This window comes from Ornithorhynchus anatinus, chromosome 8, assembly GCF_004115215.2.
Source record: "Ornithorhynchus anatinus isolate Pmale09 chromosome 8, mOrnAna1.pri.v4, whole genome shotgun sequence".
Classification (NCBI taxonomy): Eukaryota; Metazoa; Chordata; class Mammalia; order Monotremata; family Ornithorhynchidae; genus Ornithorhynchus; species Ornithorhynchus anatinus.
In genome coordinates, this window is record NC_041735.1 from 34,559,321 (window position 1) to 34,578,061 (window position 18,741).

The 18,741-nt window shown below is 46.1% G+C and overlaps 1 protein-coding gene across 3 annotated transcripts in view; it reads right to left on the reverse strand.

The window, feature by feature from the left end:
- Positions 1 to 236: 236 nt before the first annotated feature.
- Positions 237 to 18,741, reverse strand: part of LOC100081044 (myosin VIIA and Rab interacting protein) — a 231,616-nt gene continuing 213,111 nt past the window's right edge. For all 3 annotated transcript variants that reach the window (XM_029071359.1, XM_029071357.1, XM_029071362.1), the window contains 6 exons: positions 12,993 to 13,190; positions 9,457 to 9,618; positions 4,510 to 4,614; positions 4,342 to 4,402; positions 2,960 to 3,078; positions 237 to 1,354 (listed from right to left, as the gene is read on the reverse strand). In XM_029071359.1, the coding sequence (XP_028927192.1) occupies positions 1,322 to 1,354; positions 2,960 to 3,078; positions 4,342 to 4,402; positions 4,510 to 4,614; positions 9,457 to 9,618; positions 12,993 to 13,190 (678 nt within the window). In that variant the 3' untranslated portion in view covers positions 237 to 1,321. The remainder of the gene's footprint in view (positions 1,355 to 2,959; positions 3,079 to 4,341; positions 4,403 to 4,509; positions 4,615 to 9,456; positions 9,619 to 12,992; positions 13,191 to 18,741) is intronic.

Consider the following 18,741-nt stretch of genomic DNA (forward strand, 5'->3'; position numbering starts at 1 on the left):
GCCTCAGTTTCCTCAACTATAAAATGGGGCTACCTGTCTCCCTCCTATTTAGACTGTGAGCCCCATGAGGGACAGAGACTGTGTCTGCCCTAATTAACTTGTACCTGCCCCAGCGCTTAGAACAGTATTTGATACATAGTAAGCGCTTAACATATAATATCATAAAAAAGACAAAACAAAAAAATAGACCTACTTAGATTGGGAGCCCCATGTGGGATACACATATCTACCCTAGTGCTTAGAACAGTGTTTGACACGTAACCAAGTACCAAATTGCCAAAATTATTATTATTATTGTTACTGTTATTACTACCAATCTCCTCAGTGCCACATATTAGACGCCCAGGCTTCAAGTCCACCCCATTTCCTGTGCCGAAGGGTGAAAGAGGGGCAGGGAGTTTCATGGCAGCCCATCAGGGACAAAACAGTTGGCGGATCTCAGAAAAAGCTCTGAGCTAAAAAACACGAGTTTTTTAGGTCAGCCAATCGGTACAATTCATGACGGAAACTGCTATCGAAGATCACCTTCCAGTGGATTCCAAACTACGGAAATACAGCGCTGCAGGATGTTTTGAGACAGGCAATCCTCATTGACTCCATCCAGATTCAGCCAATGTGAAACGAGAAGGAGTCAAAGCTTCTGATTTTAGGCAGGGTAGGCCATCACATCTTATTCTGGAGAAATTTGGTATCAGGGCCCTGAAGTCCAAACTAAAAACCTTAACCAGGAGAGCAACGCCTAGTGTCGGGAGGAAAGTGTAAGAATAGAGGTCTAAACTATTTGGTGGGAAGTTTTCCTTAGGAAAATAACCCGTCGCCCTTTTTTCCTGTTCCTCCAACTCTTGGGAACTAAATGTTCACGCTGCAGGTGCACTTTTAGAGAATTCTACCTAAAGAACCAAGAGTCCGGCAAGCCTCCGAGGGGCTGACTGATAAGACCCTTTCTGCCATTCCCTCTCACGTGAACTACTGACGGATGGCTCGAGTGGACAAAACACAGAGAGACAACATACTTGTAAGGAAAATCGACCCCGAAAAAGTGCATCTTAAAAGCTGGAGCCTTGCTTCTGAAACTCAGCATCTGGGTAATCTCCCCGGAGTCTCACGGGAAAGTAAGGCAGAGTTTCGATGAGCAGACCACAATGCTGAAGACTTAGCCAGCTTTCTCAGTGAGGTATCCGGACAAAGCCCTAGGACGGAGGCATTGTGGGTTCGCGAGGGCCCGTTTTCTTTTGGATGTTCTGTATACAATGGCTGCTAAGTAAAGGCACTAAGTGTACAGACGTAGGCAGTGGGTTATTGGCAGTAGAGTTTGGTAGTCCTAGTACATTACAGCAGATCCTTTAGTTGGGTCCTAGGGAAAGAAGACATTGATGGATTAGCACAATATCGACCGGCTTACTCGTACTCTCCGCCAGATGAAGAATGTTCCCTTTTTCACGGTCGATTTTAAGAATAATAATGTTGGTATTTGTTAAGCGCTTACTATGTGCCGAGCACTGTTCTAAGCGCTGGGGTAGACATAGGGGAATCAGGTTGTCCCACGTGGGGCTCACAGTCTTAATCCCCATTTTACAGATGAGGGAACTGAGGCACAGAGAAGTTAAGTGACTTGCCCACAGTCACAGAGCTGACAAGTGGCAGAGCTGGGATTCGAACTCATGAGCCCTGACTCCAAAGCCCATGCTCTTTCCACTGAGCCACGCTGCTTCTCCAAGAATAGTGATGTTGGTATTTGTTAAGCGCTTACTATGTGCCGAGCACTGTTCGAAGCGCCGGGGGAGATACAGGGTGATCAGGCTGTCCCACGTGAGGCTCACAGTCTTCATCCCCATTTTACAGATGAGGTCCCTGAGGCACCGAGAAGTGAAGTGACTTGCCCACAGTCACACAGCTGACAAGTGGCAGAGCCGGGACTCGAACCCATGACCTCCGACTCCCAAGCCCGGGCTCTTTCCACTGGGCCACGCTGCTTCTCCGATTTTACTGGTTCATTTTCCAGCCCCAACCCAGTGGACGTTGCTGGAGCGGGAAATTGAAGAGTATCATTTGCACAAGGCTCTCTTCGTGAACAGGGTCAACTCTGGCGGAAATTCTACAGAATACTGCTAGGAAAGAATAATAACGATAGTCACGGTATTTGATAAGCGCCTACTAGGTTCCAAGCACCAAGCTAAGCCCTGGAGTAGATACAACTGGCATGGACACTGCCCCTGTCTCTCATGAGGCTCACAGACTAAGAGACAGAGAGTGAGAACAGATCATTAATCCCCATTTTTATAGGTGAGGAAACTGAGGCACAGAGATGCTTCAAAGAAGATTCAATTCAGCTGTCAATCAGCTCTCCCTCTCTGATCATCTCCCACGCCAATCCAGCCTGCACGCTTCATTCCTCTACTGTCAGTTTACTCACTGGGCCTCAGTCTCATCTCTCTTACTGCTGATCTCTTACTGACCTCTCCTGCTGTCCCTGCACTTCTGACAGACCACCACTCGCCCCATCTTCAAACACTACTGGAAGTGTATCGCCTCCAAGAAGCCTTCCCTGACTAACATCTCATTTTCCCTCCCTTTTCGCCTTCCTTTCTGTGTCATCTAGGCACTCGGGTCTCTATCCCTTAAGCATTTTGATACTAACCCCATCCCCAGCCCGCCCGCCACATATTCTTCTATTCTGTTCCTTCCCCTCTCTGTGATTTCTTTTCATGTCTGCCTCTCCCACTAGTCTGTAAGCCCCTCAAGGGCAGAGATCTTGTCTATTTATTCTATTATCCTCTCCCAAGTGCTAAGCACAGTGCTCTGCTCGGAGTCAGTGCTCAGTAAATACCACTGATTGACTATTGACTATTGCTATGCCTGCCTCAGGGAAGCAAGCTCCGAAGACCCTTTGGGAGGGGGTTGCCCGCTATCACTGAAAACAACCCAAGTCAACACAAAGAGTGGAGGAGAGGGAAGTTACCATCAGATCCTGTGCGGGGCTCTTCCTTTCTTTTGTCCTTTGGGTCAAAGATCCTTGAAGCACAAAATTTCGATTAAACGCCTTACCGTTGGGACCCGGAGAAGCCTCCGCATTTTCACCTGAAAGGAATCGGAGAGGAACGAGGTGATATAGAAAGGCTAACTCAAGGGCATTGGGTAGAGGACTGAAATAGCCTGGATCTTGGTTTGTAGCCAGCCTTCACTCTGCTTTGCTCGTCTGGGGTTAGATTGGTGATCCTGTGTGCAGAGCATTGTACTGAGAGTTTGTCTCAGGCTCGCCCGTGTTCAAACCCTCCGTCCCTTTGCCTGGAACTCAAATTCCTGGACTATAATAGACTGGAAGCTTTTTGTGGGTAGGGAACTGTGTCTGCCGTATTATCGTGTTGTACTCTTCCAAGCTCTGCTCTCTGCACTCAGTAAGCGCTCAATAAATGCACCCGATTGATTGATTGATCAATCCCGTTCCTTTTCTGACCCCTGAACCCCCTTTTTGTTTCAGCAACAAAGTTCACTCTCTTTTCAAATGCCTGAGGCCCCACTGTGCAACTGGAGATGGACAGGGGAACATAGGAAAATCCTTGAAAGGACCAGGAAGGAAGTCGGTCCTTGAGAAGCAGTGTGGCCTAGTGGATACAGCCCGGGGTCTGGGAGTCAGAAGGGCCTGGGTTCTAATCCCAGCTCCTCCACTTGTCCGCTGTAGGACCTTGGGCAAGTCACTTCACTTCTCTGTGCCTCAGTTATATTCATTCATTCATTCCATCGTATTTATGGAGCGCTTACTATGGGCAAAGCACTGTATTGAGCGGTTAATAATAAAAATAAAAATAATATAATGTTGGTATTTGTTAAGCGCTTACTATGTGCAGAGCACTGTTCTAAGCGCTGGGGTAAACACAGGGGAATCAGGTTGTCCCACGTGGGGCTCACAGTCTTAATCCCCATTTTACAGATGAGGGAACTGAGGCACAGAGAAGTTAAGTGACTTGCCCACAGTCACACAGCTGACAAGTGGCAGAGCTGGGATTCGAACTCATGAGCTCTGACTCGGTTAGCACTATACTCATACGTAAAATGGGGATTATGACTGTGAGCCCCATGTGGGACATGGACTGTGTCCAACCTGATTACCTTGTATCTACCACAACACTTAGTAGAGTGGCTAGCACATAGTAAGCGCTTAACAAATACCTTAAGAGGAAAAAAAAAGGAAAGAAACAAGAGGATTTAATCCACCATACAGAATGGCTTTCTCGGGGCTTTCTCAGCACCCAAACTCAATTTCCCCTGTCAGTCTGGTCACACGGTTTCAGACGGTAACAATCTGTCGAGCTTTGGCGATCTGACCTGATTTTTCGGACCTACTTTTCACTGGAGGTGCCGGAAGCTTTCTCCTCTGCTGCCGTGATGTATCTATGGTTTGAACCTACGAACGAAACATAAGGGTCAAAGGCTTTCTTTCCAGCCCCAAAGACAGAAGTCCCGGAGCAGATGAGTTGTGGACGGCAAGCTCAGGAGGGGACAGAAGGCTACCTGACTCATCTGCCTCTGATCCCGCTTTCTTCTCAGACGGACACAGGGTGCCACGTTCAGACCAGCGATGGTCAGGGCTGAGATTCTGCTCTCGATATCTGAAATCTTTAAACAGAGGGACAGGGAGGGGAAAAGACAGTGAGAGAGAGAGAGAGACAGAATCACAGAGAGGAGAGAGAGGAGAGTGAGACAGAAAGATTAGAGAGAAAGAGGAAAGAGAGACAGAGACAAAGATTGGAGAGGAAAGAAAGTGGAGTAATATAAAGAGTAGAGAGAAGAAGAAAGATTAGAGAGGAGAAAGAGGAAAGAGACAGAGCGGAAGAATATAGAGAAGAGAGGAATACAATAGAGAAAGAGTAGAAAGGAGAAAGATTAGAGAGGGGAAAGAAGAGACAGAGCGAGAGATTAGAGAGAGAGAGGTGTGAGGCAGAGAGAAATATTAAAGAGAGAGGTGAATGAGATGGAGAAATATTGAAGACAGGAGAAAGATTAGAGAGGAGAAAAAGAAAAGAGACAGAGAAAGATTAGAGGGAAAGGAGAGACAGAAGTGAGGCCGAGAAATATTGGAAAGAGAGTAGTGAGACAGAGAAATAGAAAAGAAGAAGAAAGATTAGAGAGGAGAAAAGAGACAGAGAAAGATGAGACAGAGAAGGAGAGGTGAGCCACAAATATGAGAGATATGAGAGAGGAAAATAAAGAGGAAAGAGACAGAAAGATTAGAGAGGAGAGATAAGTGAGAAAAGAAGAGACAAAGAAAAAAAGAATAAATGACACACATATAAAAGAGAGAAAGGAGAGAGAAATATTAAAGAGAGAAGGTGAGACAGAGAGAGATTAGACGGTAAAGGAAAGGGAGAGGGAAAGAGTAAGGAACAGAGACAGAGAGAGAAAGAGAAAACAGAAAGAAAAAGGAAAGACGGAGAGAGTGTGTTACAATATTTTCTGGTGTAGAGGAAGCATCGTTAATTGGGTACGTAAAGAATTCTCCTGCCTTCCTTCACCTCTCCAAAACCCCAAACATGCAGAGATCAGATCTCCACAAAGCAGGTGATGGAACTTACCCGAGTGAAAATGTAGAGGATTGCTGCTTCCTTCTCCCCTCCTTTAGATATGAAAAAATGACCCTTAGTCATAAAAAGAGATTCGCTACTGGGTGACGTGAGCCGCTGAGCTGCTTATTCTCTTCCCCTCCTTGAACACACTACTACTGGTTAGAGGATCCTGGTTATGACTGACCCATCGGAGCGGGGCCGTTTCCAGCCCACAGCGCCCAGGAAAAGAGACCGCTGGGCCTTGTCGGTTGGCTCCAGCTGTGTCCATTTCCCTCCGCGCTCAGTTCAGTTTCTCCAAGGGTTGGCGGCCATGAACCGGGAAAAGATGGTTTTCCAGTTCTGCCCCTCCTCTGGGCCCAGTGTGTTCTCAGGTGAAGGGGAGGGTTCCATGATGCCCTCTGCTCGGGCACCCCTATAGAGCCGTGCCCATGAGCCCGCTGCGATGCTGCGGAGATCCACAGATGCTCAGATGTTCGCAGCTTCCTCCTCTCCTGCCAGTCCATCGGGCATCCAGGGGATTTCAGCAGGAGCATGGTGGGTGAGGGGAGGCGGGTGTGTAAATTATGCACGTGGAAATTCCCCCCAGGGATGCCTGAAGTGCCTCAATCGATCCATCGTATTTATTGAGCACTTACTGTGTGCACGGCACTGTCCTAAGCACATGGGAGATTACAAGGTAACAGAATTGGTAGACATGTTCCCTTCCTACAAGGAGTTTACAGTCTAGAGGGGAAGGCAAACATTGATATTTATTTATTCATATTAATGTCTGTCTCCCCCTCTAGACTGTAAGCTCATTATGGGTAGAGGACGTATCCGCTCAAGGTCTTGTACTGTTCTCTCCCAAGTGCTTAAGAGTGCTCTGCACATAGTGACTGCTCAATAAACACCAGTGACGGATAAATAAATTGCAGAAGAGCTGTGGGGCTGAGGGAGGGGTGAAGAAAGGGAGGTAATAAAGGGAGCCTCAAACCTTGAGCAGACCTCAGTACATCTGTCAGTTATTGAATCAATGATATTAACTGAGCGCTGGGTATTTCAAGCCTCTCGAAACCTTCCCCTTCAATCGGCTGCTTAGGAATTTATTTCCCAAAGGCTTCGCAGCAAACTCATTTTCCAACAGCACAGTGCCCACCCGCGCGTTCTTATTCTGTTATATTGTTATGCTGTATTTTCCCAAGCGTTTAGTACGGTGCTCTGCACCCAGTAAGCGCTCAATAAATACTACGGATTGACTGACTGGCCACATCCTTGCTGCTGAGGAAATACTTTGTGTGGACGGTGTTCTGGTTGCCCGCAGAGTTGGGAAATGCGATGAGAAGGCAAGTGCAGGTCTGGGCTGCCCTCCACACAGACTGCGAGGAGTCTGAAAATGCAGAATGGGAAGGACTGGGAGGGGATGGTCCTCTTGGGGTGAAACCTTTGAGGGTGGGACTTCCTGGAGTTTAATCAGTCAGGCAGTTGTATTTATTGAGCATTTTCTGTGGGCAGAGCACTGTGCTACGTGTTTAGGACGGTACAGTATAACAGTATAATAGACACGTTCCCCATCCACAACGAATTTTCAGTCTAGAGGAGAGCAGATCCTTGGGATGTCCCAGGGGCCGGGCTAGAAGGAACTCAGAATATGGAGCAGTGTGGCCCATCAATCAATCGATCGATCAATCACATTTATTGAGATCTTATTATGGGCAGGGCACTTTACTAAGCGCTTGGGAGAGTACAATACAGCAGAGTTAGCCGACACATTCCCTGCCCATAATGAGCTTACAGTAGTGGAAAGAGCATGGGCCTGGGAGTCAGAGGACCTGGGTTTTAATCCTGGTTCTATCAGATGTTTACTGGGCAAGGCAACCTTGGGCAAGTCACTTGACTTCTCCAAGGCTCAGTTCTCCTGTTCTCCCTCCTACGTAGACTGTGAGTACCATGCAGGAGAGGCCCTGTGTCCAACATTATTCACTTGTATCTACCCCAGTGCTTAGAACAGTGTTTGACACACAGAAAGTGCTTAGAAAGTATCATTAAAAAAAAAAAATTGGGCCTTAGCTCCCCCACTAACTCTTGGGAAAAGTGAAGATGTTTCTGTGGGTCACTATCAAATGTCTGGGTTCCCTTTGGGGTGTCCAGGCATTCGGCTAGATCAGCCTCTCTTCGGCTCAGTTAATCAGTTGTAATTATTGAGTGCTTACTGTGTCCACAGCACTGTACTAAGTGATTGGGGGAGTAGAGAAGCAGCATGGCTCAGTGGAAAGAGCACGGGCTTTGGAGTCAGGGCTCATGAGTTCGAATCCCAGCTCTGCCACTTGTCGGCTGTGTGACTGTGGGCAAGTCACTTAACTTCTCTGGGCCTCAGTTCCCTCATCTGTAAAATGGGGATTAAGACTGTGAGCCCCACGTGGGACAACCTGATTCCCCTATGTCTACCCCAGCGCTTAGAACAGTGCTCGGCACATAGTAAGCGCTTAACAAATACCAACATTATTATTACAATATAAGAGAGTTGGGTGACTGTTAATAATAATAATAATACTAATGATGTGTACATCTCTATGATTCTATTTATCTTGATGATGTCTGTGCTAGACTGCTTGTTTTCTTTTGTTCTGTTTTGCTTTGCTCTCTGTCTCCCCTGTTTAGACTGTGAGCCCGTCATAGGGTAGGGATTGTCTCTATCTGTTGCCGAATTGTACACTTCAAGCACTTTGCACAGTGCTCTGCACATAGTAAGCGCTCAATAAATACTATTGAATGAATGAATGAAGTTCCCAGCTCACGATGAGTTTACAGTTTAGAGGACTGCTGGTATGGCTTCCCTACAGACTTTGGAACAGATTATTGCCCCAAACAAGTGGCCTAGTGGAAAGGTCACTGGCCTGGGAGTCAGAGGACCTGGGTTCTAATCAAAGCTCTGCCACTTGTCATCTGTGTGGCCCTGGGCAATCACGTAACTTCTCCGTGCCTCCATTCCCTCATCTGCAAAAGGGGATCTCAATGCCCTTTCTCCCTCCTACTCTGACTATGGCAACCTATGTGGGACCTAATTATCTTGTATCTACCCTAGAGCTTAGTACAGTGCTAGGCACATAGTAAGTGCCAAATAAATATCACAGTTATTATCATTATAAAGGAAAATGGCACGCTTAGTTTATAAGGTGAAAACTATCCTGGTCCAGGGATGCCTTCGTGACTATAATTTCTCTTTTTTTTAATGGTATTCGTCAAGTGCTTACTATGTGCCAGGCACTGTACTAAGCAATGGGGTAGAAACAAGCTACTCAGGTAGGACACAGTCCCTGTCCCACAGAGGGCTCAAAATCTTAATCCCCATTACACAGATGAGGTAACTGAGGTCCAGAGAAGGGAAGTGACTCGCCCGAGGTCACGCAGCAGACGAGTGGCAGAGCTGGAATTAGAACCCAGGTCCTTTTGACCCTCAGGCCCGTCTCTATCCATTAGGCGATGCTGCTGCTCTCGTTGTGGGCCGAGAATGTGTCTACCAACTTGGTTATATTGTGCTCAGTGGAAAGAGCCCGAGCTTGGGAGTCAGAGGTCATGGGTTCGAATCCCGGCTCCACCACTTGTCAGCTTTGTGACTGTGGGCAAGTCACTTAACTTCTCTGGGCCTAAGTTCCCTCATCTGTAAAATGGGGATTAACTGTGAGCCTCACGTGGGACAACTTGATTACCCTGTATCTACCTCAGGGCTTAGAACAGTGCTCTGCGCATAGTAAGCGCTTAACAATTACCAGCATTATTATTATTATTATTGTTACTTCCCCCAAGCGTTCAGTTCAGCGCTCTGAACATTCAACAAATACCGCTGTTGATGAAGACGGTAGATTTTAAATCTCTCCCCTGAAGTTGTCGGGGGAAGGGCGGAGAGCGATGACCCTACCTGCAGTTCTGCGTCATGGACCTGGGCTGCAGCGGTGGCTACCTGGTCCTCTAAGTCGGCCAGCTCCGACTCCGTGGTCACGCTGTTGATCCTGCGGGCGGCGTTCTCCAGATGGTTCAGCTGGCCCTCCAGCCCGTACACCGTGCCGGCGGTCAGGTACACCTGAGAGAACAGAATGGGGGCTCCAGAAACCGCTCGGGAAGCCCGAGGGGCTGGGAGGGTTTCACGTAGAAAGCCAAGGAGGAAGACAGGAGTGAATAAAAAGGAACAAAAACCAAAAAACTCTCTTTCCACAGATCCACGGATGCACCACACCGGTTGGGTCCAAGCTAGAAAATTCACTGAATTTGCTCTATGTTGCCGGAGTCCATTCATTCACTCATTCAATTGTATATATTGAGGGAGCAAAGCACTGTACTAAGCACCTGGGAGAGTACGATGGAGTAACAGACACATTCCCTGGCCACAATGAGCTAACCGTCTAGAGTGGAAGACAATATTAATCCGAATAAATAAATTACAGTTAAGTTCATAGGTTGAGACCGTGGAGAATAACAGTTAATAATAATACTGTTGGTATTTGTTAAGCGCTTACTCTGTGCAGAGCACTGTTCTAAGTGCTAGGGTAGATACAGGGTAATCGGGTTGTCCCACGTGAGGCTCACAGTCTTCGTCCCCATTTGACAGATGAGGGAACTGAGGCACAGAGAAGTGAAGTGACTTCCCCAGTCACACAGCTGACGAGTGGCCGAGCCGGGATTTGAACCCATGACCTCTGACTCCCAAACCCGGCCTCTTTCCGCTGAGCCACGCTGCTTCTCAAGTTGTGACTGCTCCAAGAACTAAGAAGAATTTAAACCTGATAATTAAGCACTTAAACGAAGAAACCGAACATCTATTGGGTTTCCACTACAATACTGCATCTCCTGACTGACTTTCTAATCTAGAATGCTCAATAAAACCAGGCCTTTATTTCTTAAAAGCATGGCCTAGGGGACAGAGGATGGGTCTGGGAATCAGAGGACCTGGGTTCTAATCCTGCCTCTGCCGCCTGCGTGCTGCGTGACCTTGGGCAAGTCACTTCCCTGAACCGCCCATTCTTCTGGGATCTGTTAGAAGCTCAGGACTATGACCAGACCTCTCCCATGGGTGAAACTCTAGGAAAGCACGCTCAGCTAGACTGTAATTCAAGCGACACGTCGGAAAAGTGCTTGACGGGGAAATTGTGGTTTTCCAAAGCCCCCACTGCACCGCGCTCGGTATTCATGAATGCGAAATCATCGCTTTTATCTCCTGCTAACTTACAAGATTGCCGGTGTCGCTTACAACCTAGTCGGCGGTAGACGTCTTGGGATTAGGACGCATTAATGAACACACATGAAAAGGAAACAGAACGAACGGTGATGGAGTAATAGAGGGATCGGTTAAATACTCGACAGGGAAATCGTTCCATTTAACAATGCAATGTCGAGGAACAGGAGGCTCGAGGATTTGCCATTGTCATTTAAATCTAAATATTTCGAGTAACAAGGGATAATTTACATGCTCTATGGGGGGATGGGTAAAACGTGTGCTTCTTTCCTATTAGTTTTATGCCACAGTGCCTTCGCTCTTGATACCCCGGGCTTGAGGACATTTTGGAATCATGAAACCAAATTCATTTGGGCTCTACCTTAGTAAAAAGCCAGGGAGTATGAAGAATCATTAAACGATCCCATAAATACCATTTATTAGGGAAATCATGTGGCCTAATGGAAAGAACTTGGGCCTGGGAGTCAGAGGACCTGGGTTCAAATCCTGATCTCCCACTGTGTGGCCGCTGTGTGACTGTGGGTAAGTCACTTAACTTCTCTGTGCCTCAGCTACTCCAAGTAACTGACTTCCAAGTCCTCCTGACTTCCAGGCCCATGCTCTATCCACTAGGCCTCGCTGCTTCTCGATGTTTTCATCCTTTCTCGTTTGAACCTCCCTTCTGATCAGGGAGTTCTGATACTTTCCATGCACCCTTCAGATCTGATAGGTTCCCCCAGGGTGAAATGGCTAAGATTAGCCTCAGAGGGCAAACGGTGACAAAATGACCAGAAGAATCTGATTTCCTGTAGGAAAATCTTGTCGGAAATCCGCAGGTCAGCATGGCTCACCAGTTCCGACCAAAAAGGGCGCTTGGAACTTTCATCCGTTCAAGTGGCCAACTTGCATTTCTGACAGCTGAGGTTGCTTGTGATGGTAGTAGATGAAGACTGTCAGATGCCCGACCTAATTACCCTGGGCCTACCCCAGGGCTCAGAACAGTGTTTGAGACGTAATGATCAATCAACAAACACCATAAAAATAAAAAAATCCCAAGAAACAAAGGTTAAGTGACTTGACCAAGGCCCCATAGCAGGCAAGTAGTGGAGCTGGGATTGGAACCCAGGACCCCCTGACTCCCAGCCCTCTGCTGTGTCCACTCGGTGCCCCACCGGTGGCCTGGAACGTCCTCCCTCCTCATACCCGACAGACAATGACTCTCCCCATCTTCAAAGCCTTATTGGAGGCATGTCTTTCCCGACTAAGCCCCCTTCTCCTTTTCTTCAACTCCTTTCTGCGCCGCCCTGACTTGCTCTCTTTATTCGTCCCCCTTCCCAGCCCCACAGCACTTATGTCCATATCTGTAATTTATTTATTCATTTATATTAATGTCTGTCTCCCCTTCTAGATTGTAAGCTCCTTATGGGCAGGGTATGTGTCTGTTATATTGTTGCACTGTATCTCCCAAGCGCTTAGTACAGTGTTCTACACACAATAAACACTCAGTAAATACGACTGATGGGCTGACTGACCAGATCCTCCCATCTCTCTTTGGTAAGAAGGGGGATTGGGGGCGTACAAGCAGGCGACCCCCTCAACCCCCCTCATGAGGCCAGAGCCCCAGCAGATTTTCGAGGGGACAAGCTGCCGGGAGATGGGTCCGCGTGGGATGATGGGGAGGAGCTTCAGTCGCCTCGGAACTGGAGTTGGAAGGGAAGGATAAAGCCTGTTGATTTTTTCAGTTTCAAATCTGGGAAAAGAAAAAAAATCCTATCTTTACATCTTCTGGAGAGTTGACACCTAGTAGGGAGAGACTGAGGAAAACAAGTGGCTGTTCCAGAAAGACGGAGCCACCCAAATAGCCGATGCAAACAAACTGATCTTTAAATGTGACTTAATCCGGTCCCTCCGTGCCCCAGCCCACCATGTAGGGAGAATAATAATAATGATTGTGGTATTTGTTAAGCGCTTACTATGTGCCAGAGACTGTACTAAGCTCTGGGGTAGATACGAAATAATCAGGTTGGACACAGTCCCTGTCCCACATGGGGCTCCCAGGCTCAGTCCCCATTATACAGATGAGGAAACCGAAGCACAGAGAAGGTAAGTGATTTGCACAAGGAGCAGGGATTAGGACCCGGGTCCTTCTGACTCCCAGGCCCGTACTCTATCCACTGTCACGCTACTTCACATTCACACATGCACACACATGCGTGCACACACCTGTCCACCTTTTTCACTCTTACGTTTTCTTCCAGGGAAGTGAGTTGCTCATCCAGGAGGATGGGGTTTGTGCCCAAGGGGAACGCTGCCTCTTTCTCCCGCTCCGGGAACGCCGCCGGGGGATCCCAGGGGCCGGCCGTCTCCGCGATCAATTCCTCTGTGGCATTGATGACTTTCAGGACTTCAGTGGATATGTTGCAGAGAGAGACGGCGGAATACTTCTGCTCGGTCGGAGAGCCGGCCGGGGATGGTGGAGCAAAGGGGTACAGGGGTCAGCTAAAGTTAGAGAATTTTGCTCATATTTTCAACAAAGGCAGATATCCAGCTGTTTAGCTTTTCCAAAAAGAAAGACTCAGTCACTAGTACAAAGAACATACACAAGCGACGTACTGAAACCCAGAGATAGTTCAAGAAGGCTTAAAAGTTTGTTAAAAAAAAAAATAAATGAACTGGGGAAATGGATGAAACTGTAATGTACGGTGGCCTGTGTGCTGGGCAGTACCAAAAACTGGACTCCTGACCCTCTTTGATCTTAATTGCTTAATTGCAGCTCTTTGATCATAATTGCTTTCTTAATTGCTTAATTGCTTAATTTCTTCTTTAAGAATTACGCCGCTTTTACAGACAGAGTGATTGACACAGGGGAAAGTACCAGAGCTGGGACTAGGTCCTTCATTTCCTGACTCTGAGCATTTCCGTGAGATCCTGCTAGTTCCTACTTCTCCTAGGTCCTTAAGACTAGAAACTCACATATTCCTAGTCATTAAAGATCCGAAAGGAATTTTAATACCATTAATGTTAGTTAGGCACTTACTCTGCGCCAACCACTGTACTAAGTGCTAGGATAGATCCAACATAATCAGGTCAGGCACATCGCCTCCTGTCCCACATGGGGCTCACAGTCTAAGGGGGAGAGAGAACAATCTTATCCCCATTTTATAGATCACAGAGACGTTAAATGACTCTTCCAAGGTCACACCAGAGACAAGTGGTGGAGCCAGAAGGATTTGAGCCTAAATCTTCTGACTCCCAGGCCCACGCTCTTTCTACTACACCACACTGCTTCTTGGAGCATTTGAGATGAAATGGTTCAGGCTCAGGGTCTTGCTTATGAACAGTTCACTGTTACAGACTCACGTAAAAATCTTCCAAAATAAACTTTCTTCATAAGACAACCCTTTCTTAATGTCCTCAAGAAGGGATAAAGGCATGATTGCAAAATGTGGGGTGAATCTTAACCCCTATTGTTAAGTGAACCTGAACCCTTATTGTTAATATTGTTATTATTATTAATCACATTTATTGACCGCTTACTGGGTGCAAGGCATTGTAATAAGAGTTTGGGCGAGTACAATATAAAACACAATCCCTGCCATAACAAACTCACAGTTTAGAGGGGGAGACAGACAATATAAATAAATAGATAAATATATAAATAAACCGCTAGTGTTCTGTGGCACAGGCTTGGTGATAATTTAAAAAGAAAGCCCTAGTTCTAGACAATTTACAAAGAAAGCCCTCCCTCCCACAAACACCACATGTTTGATCTAAAAAAAACCAAGCTGACAAAAAAATAAATTTGGTATGACTACTATTTAGAAAAAGGCCACAGGTTGTTCTGGGGGCTGATATGAGATTTATTAAATCATAATAATTTGTATTGCCGGGTTCAACAAACAATAGTCAGAATAATATCTTTCTGCAATAGTATTAGCAGTAATAGTATCTACAAAGCACTGATTCTGTGCAGAGCACTGTACTAAACACTGAGAATGGATACAGAGATGGGAATTGAACGCGGTCCCTTGGACATTAAGGAGCTTCACGACCTAAGAATCTAAGAGGCAAGAGGGCAACATAAGGGGAGATGAAACAGTCGAACAGCATAAAAGACAAGGATGATTGCCCCAAATGAAAACAAACATCAGTAGGGTGCTGTGGTTAGGGGAGATGATGATGGGATTAATTCAAGCAGTACTTTTTTTCTTTTTAAAAACTCCTTTTAGAGAAGGCAATTGCAGGCAGTGAGAGAAGACACAGTAAGACTCCATTTTCAAAATGTCTGTCTTTAATTTTCAGCTGGTGGAACAGGTGTTTTGCCGGTGTTTTTAATGATGTTATTGGGTTATGGTTCAGGGAAAAACGAGAGGCCCGGGGAAATTTAACCCCACTGAACATGGGGTTGTGAGATTGTGAGCATTTCTGACCTGACAATTTTATATCTATCTCTTCACAGTAATGTCTGTCTCCCCGGCTAGACTATAAGCTCTTGATGGGACAGGGAATGTGACTGCTAATTCTGTTGTACCGTGCTCTCCCAAACCCTTAGTGCAGTGCTCTGCACATACTAAGCACTCAATAAATGTGACTGATGGATTAATATGTGTCAAGCACATAGGTTTTTAACAATTATGATCATCGTCATCATCGTCGTCATTACTCAGTGGTGTGAGTTCTAAGTTCACTTTCTGTGCCCATTAAGACACTGGCATGGGGATGGGGTTTTTTGTTAGTTCTACCGCGAGCTGAAGGAAAACACCCACATAAGCCCATATTTTTTAGCCAAGTAAGATCCAATTATTGCAAGTGAATCCTCCAACAAAATCCAGAATTTTCAAGTAGGTTGGGTATTTCCTGTGCTTCCTCAGAGCCAGAGAAATCATTCTGCTCACTCAAAAGACATTGGGGGAAAATGTTAGCAGGGCTCTGCTCTGCCAATAAACTCAGGTGTGGCACTTTAAATTGCAGGAAGGCTTTAAGAATTCTGTACTTTATATGAAAGCTGGTCAATAACCGCTATATTCCAGTAATTGCCCTTGTCTCTGCAGAGGAGTAAATTGTTAGTCATTCAGCGGAAACTTTGAAAAACCAAAAGAATCACAATAAAGATATATCATTTCCTGGAAAACGACCCCAGGCTTAAATGTAGGCCTCTCCGGATGAATTCTCAACACCTAAAGTCACGTCAATCAGACGGCTACCCTTATCACCTGTGCATTTTATGCCCCGATGCCGTACTTATGTGCATATATAGGCATATTCAACTATAATTTCAATCATTTACTCATCTATTTCATCTGGACTTATGCCTATTAGATCCTCATTCTTTCTCCCCCTCCCACTATATGTAAATAATTTTTGTCTGTATCCATTAAAATTGCAAGCTCCCCTAGGGCTCCTTTTGTTCTCTCTCCCAGACTCTTAACGCGGAGCTCTGACCTCGCTGGGCTCTCAATAAATAAGACCATTGGACTGATATTTTCTAAATGCCGGTCAACTCCTCAAGAACAAGGATTGCATCTACTAACTCGGTTAGATTGAAAGCGCGTTGAGGGCAGAAGTTGTGCCTAGAAAACTTTGGTATTTGTTCTCTCCCAAGAGCTTAGTTCAGTGCTCTGCAATCAATGAATCAATCAGTTGCATTCGTTGAGTGCTTAGTGTCGTAATAATAATAGCAGTAATGATAATTGTGATATTCGTTAAGTTCTTTCCATGTGCCAAGGTGTCCAGGCATATTGTGTGCAGGGCACTGTGCTAATTACTAGGAGAGTACCTTAAAGTAGGTAGACATGATCCTGGCACTCAAGGAGCTTACAATCTAGCAGGGGAGATAGGCATCAGAATAAATTACAGATAGGGGAAGCAATGCAATGTCAAGATATGTACAAAAATGCTACAGGGGTGGGTGTGAGTATCTGAAATCCTGGATGCCTCTAGACTCTAAGCCCCTTGTGGGCAGGGAATGTGTCTACTAACTCTACTGCAATCTCCCAAGTGCTCAGTACAGTGCTCTGCACACAGTAAGCGCTCAATAAATACCACTGATTGACTGATGTTACAGATGCGCCGACGTGGCAATAGGGAGAGCAGTAAGGAGGGGAGTTGAGCATTTCCTTTCAGCCTCACTCATGGCCCGGTGGATAAAACAGGCCTGGGTGTCAGAAGGACCTGGGCTCTAATTCTAGCTCTGCCACTTGTCTGCTGTGTGATCTTGGGCAAGTCATTTCACTTCTCTGGGCCTCAGTTACCTCATCTGTAAAATGGAGATGAGGACTTTGAGCCCCATGTGGGACAGGGACTGTGTCCAACCTGATTAACTTATATCTATCCCAGAGTCATCTGTAAAATGGGGAAGAAGACTTTGAGCCCCATGTGGGACGGGGACTGTGTCCAACCTGATTAACTTAATATCTTCCCCAGAGCTTAGAACAGTGTTTGACGTGTAGTAAGCGCTTACCAAATACCATCATCATCATCATTATCATTATTACTATTTCCCTAGGGTGAAGGACCCAGATGCCACCAGGAAACCTGAGAGCCAGTGCCAGAGTCAGGGAAAATGTACTGTGAGCCCGTCGATGGGCAGGGATTGTCTCTATCTGTTGCCGAATTGTACATTCCAAGCGCTTAGTACAGTGCTCTGCACATAGTAAGCGCTCAATAAATACTATTGAATACATGAATGTAATGTTGATTTCTGGGCTTCCTCCTACTCTCCCTCCCCTGGGCTGCTGTCCGCTGAAGTTGCAAACTCCACAGATTGGGCAGTTTTGGCAGGTTAAATGCCATGGATCCCAACCCAGCCCTAATTGCAGTGTTTTATCTCTGTGGGAAGTGGACCAAATGCTCCTCTAAAAGGTACACAAAGAAAGCACTTTACAATTTCCTTGAAAAGAGTTTGAAACATTTGGAAAAGAACAACAGTACTCTTCTGCACTTTTATAGCTCAATCAATGCATCTGTATATGATTTATCCATAGCTCAGCACAGGGACAATTTTCTCTTTGTTCATTATTTACAAAATATTTGACAAGGGCTTTTTAATAAAATGAAAACACACCATCTCTCATTTTCCCTAGATTTTCATTTTGGCTCTTTTCTGTCTGCTTTTTATTTTTTTTATGGTATTTGGTAAGCAATCACTGTGTGCCAGGCACCATACTAAACGCTGGGATATGAGTTCATCAGCTTAAACACAGTCCATGCCCCACATGGGGCTCATAGTCTTAACCCCCATTTTAAATATGAGGTAACTGAGGCCCAGAGAAATAAAGTGAATTGTGCAAATTCACAGAGCAGGCAAGTGGTGGAACTGGGATTAGAATTCACGTCCTTCTGACTCCCAGGCCCATGCTCTGTCCACTAGTCCTTGCTGCTGCTTACGAGAAGCCGCATGGCTTAGTGGAAAGAACGAGGGCTTGGGAGTCAGAGGTCATGGGTTCTAATCCCGGTTTCCCACTTATCAGGTGTGTGGCTTTGGGCAAGTAACTTAACTTCTCTGTGCCTCAGTTCTCTCATCTATAAAATGGGGATTAAGATTGTGAGCCCCACGAGGGGCAACTCTGATTGCCTCTACCTCAGTGCTTAGAACACTGCTTGGCACATAGTGAGCGCTTAAGAAATACCATCATTATTATTATTATTGCTTCTCTCTATAATAATACCAATCCGCCAAATTATTTATTGAGCTCTCTCTCTCTCTCTCTCTCTCTTTCTCTCTCTCTTATCTATGAGGACAATCCAACTGGGTCTCCATTAAGGACCTTGCTTTGCTTTTTGGTTCACCAGGTCATGGTGATTGATTGGGAAGATTGGAGGGGAAGATTGGAGGGAGAGAAGTGGCACTTTGCCCTCCTGTCTCAAGCTGCCTGTCTTCTCTCTGCCTATGCCCTTGCTTCTCCTTTCTCTTCTTTGTGCCATGGCCCAGGACCCAACTGTCCAACTCTTCTCTTTCCTTCTGCCATCTGAAAACCCCTTGACCTTCCTAATAAT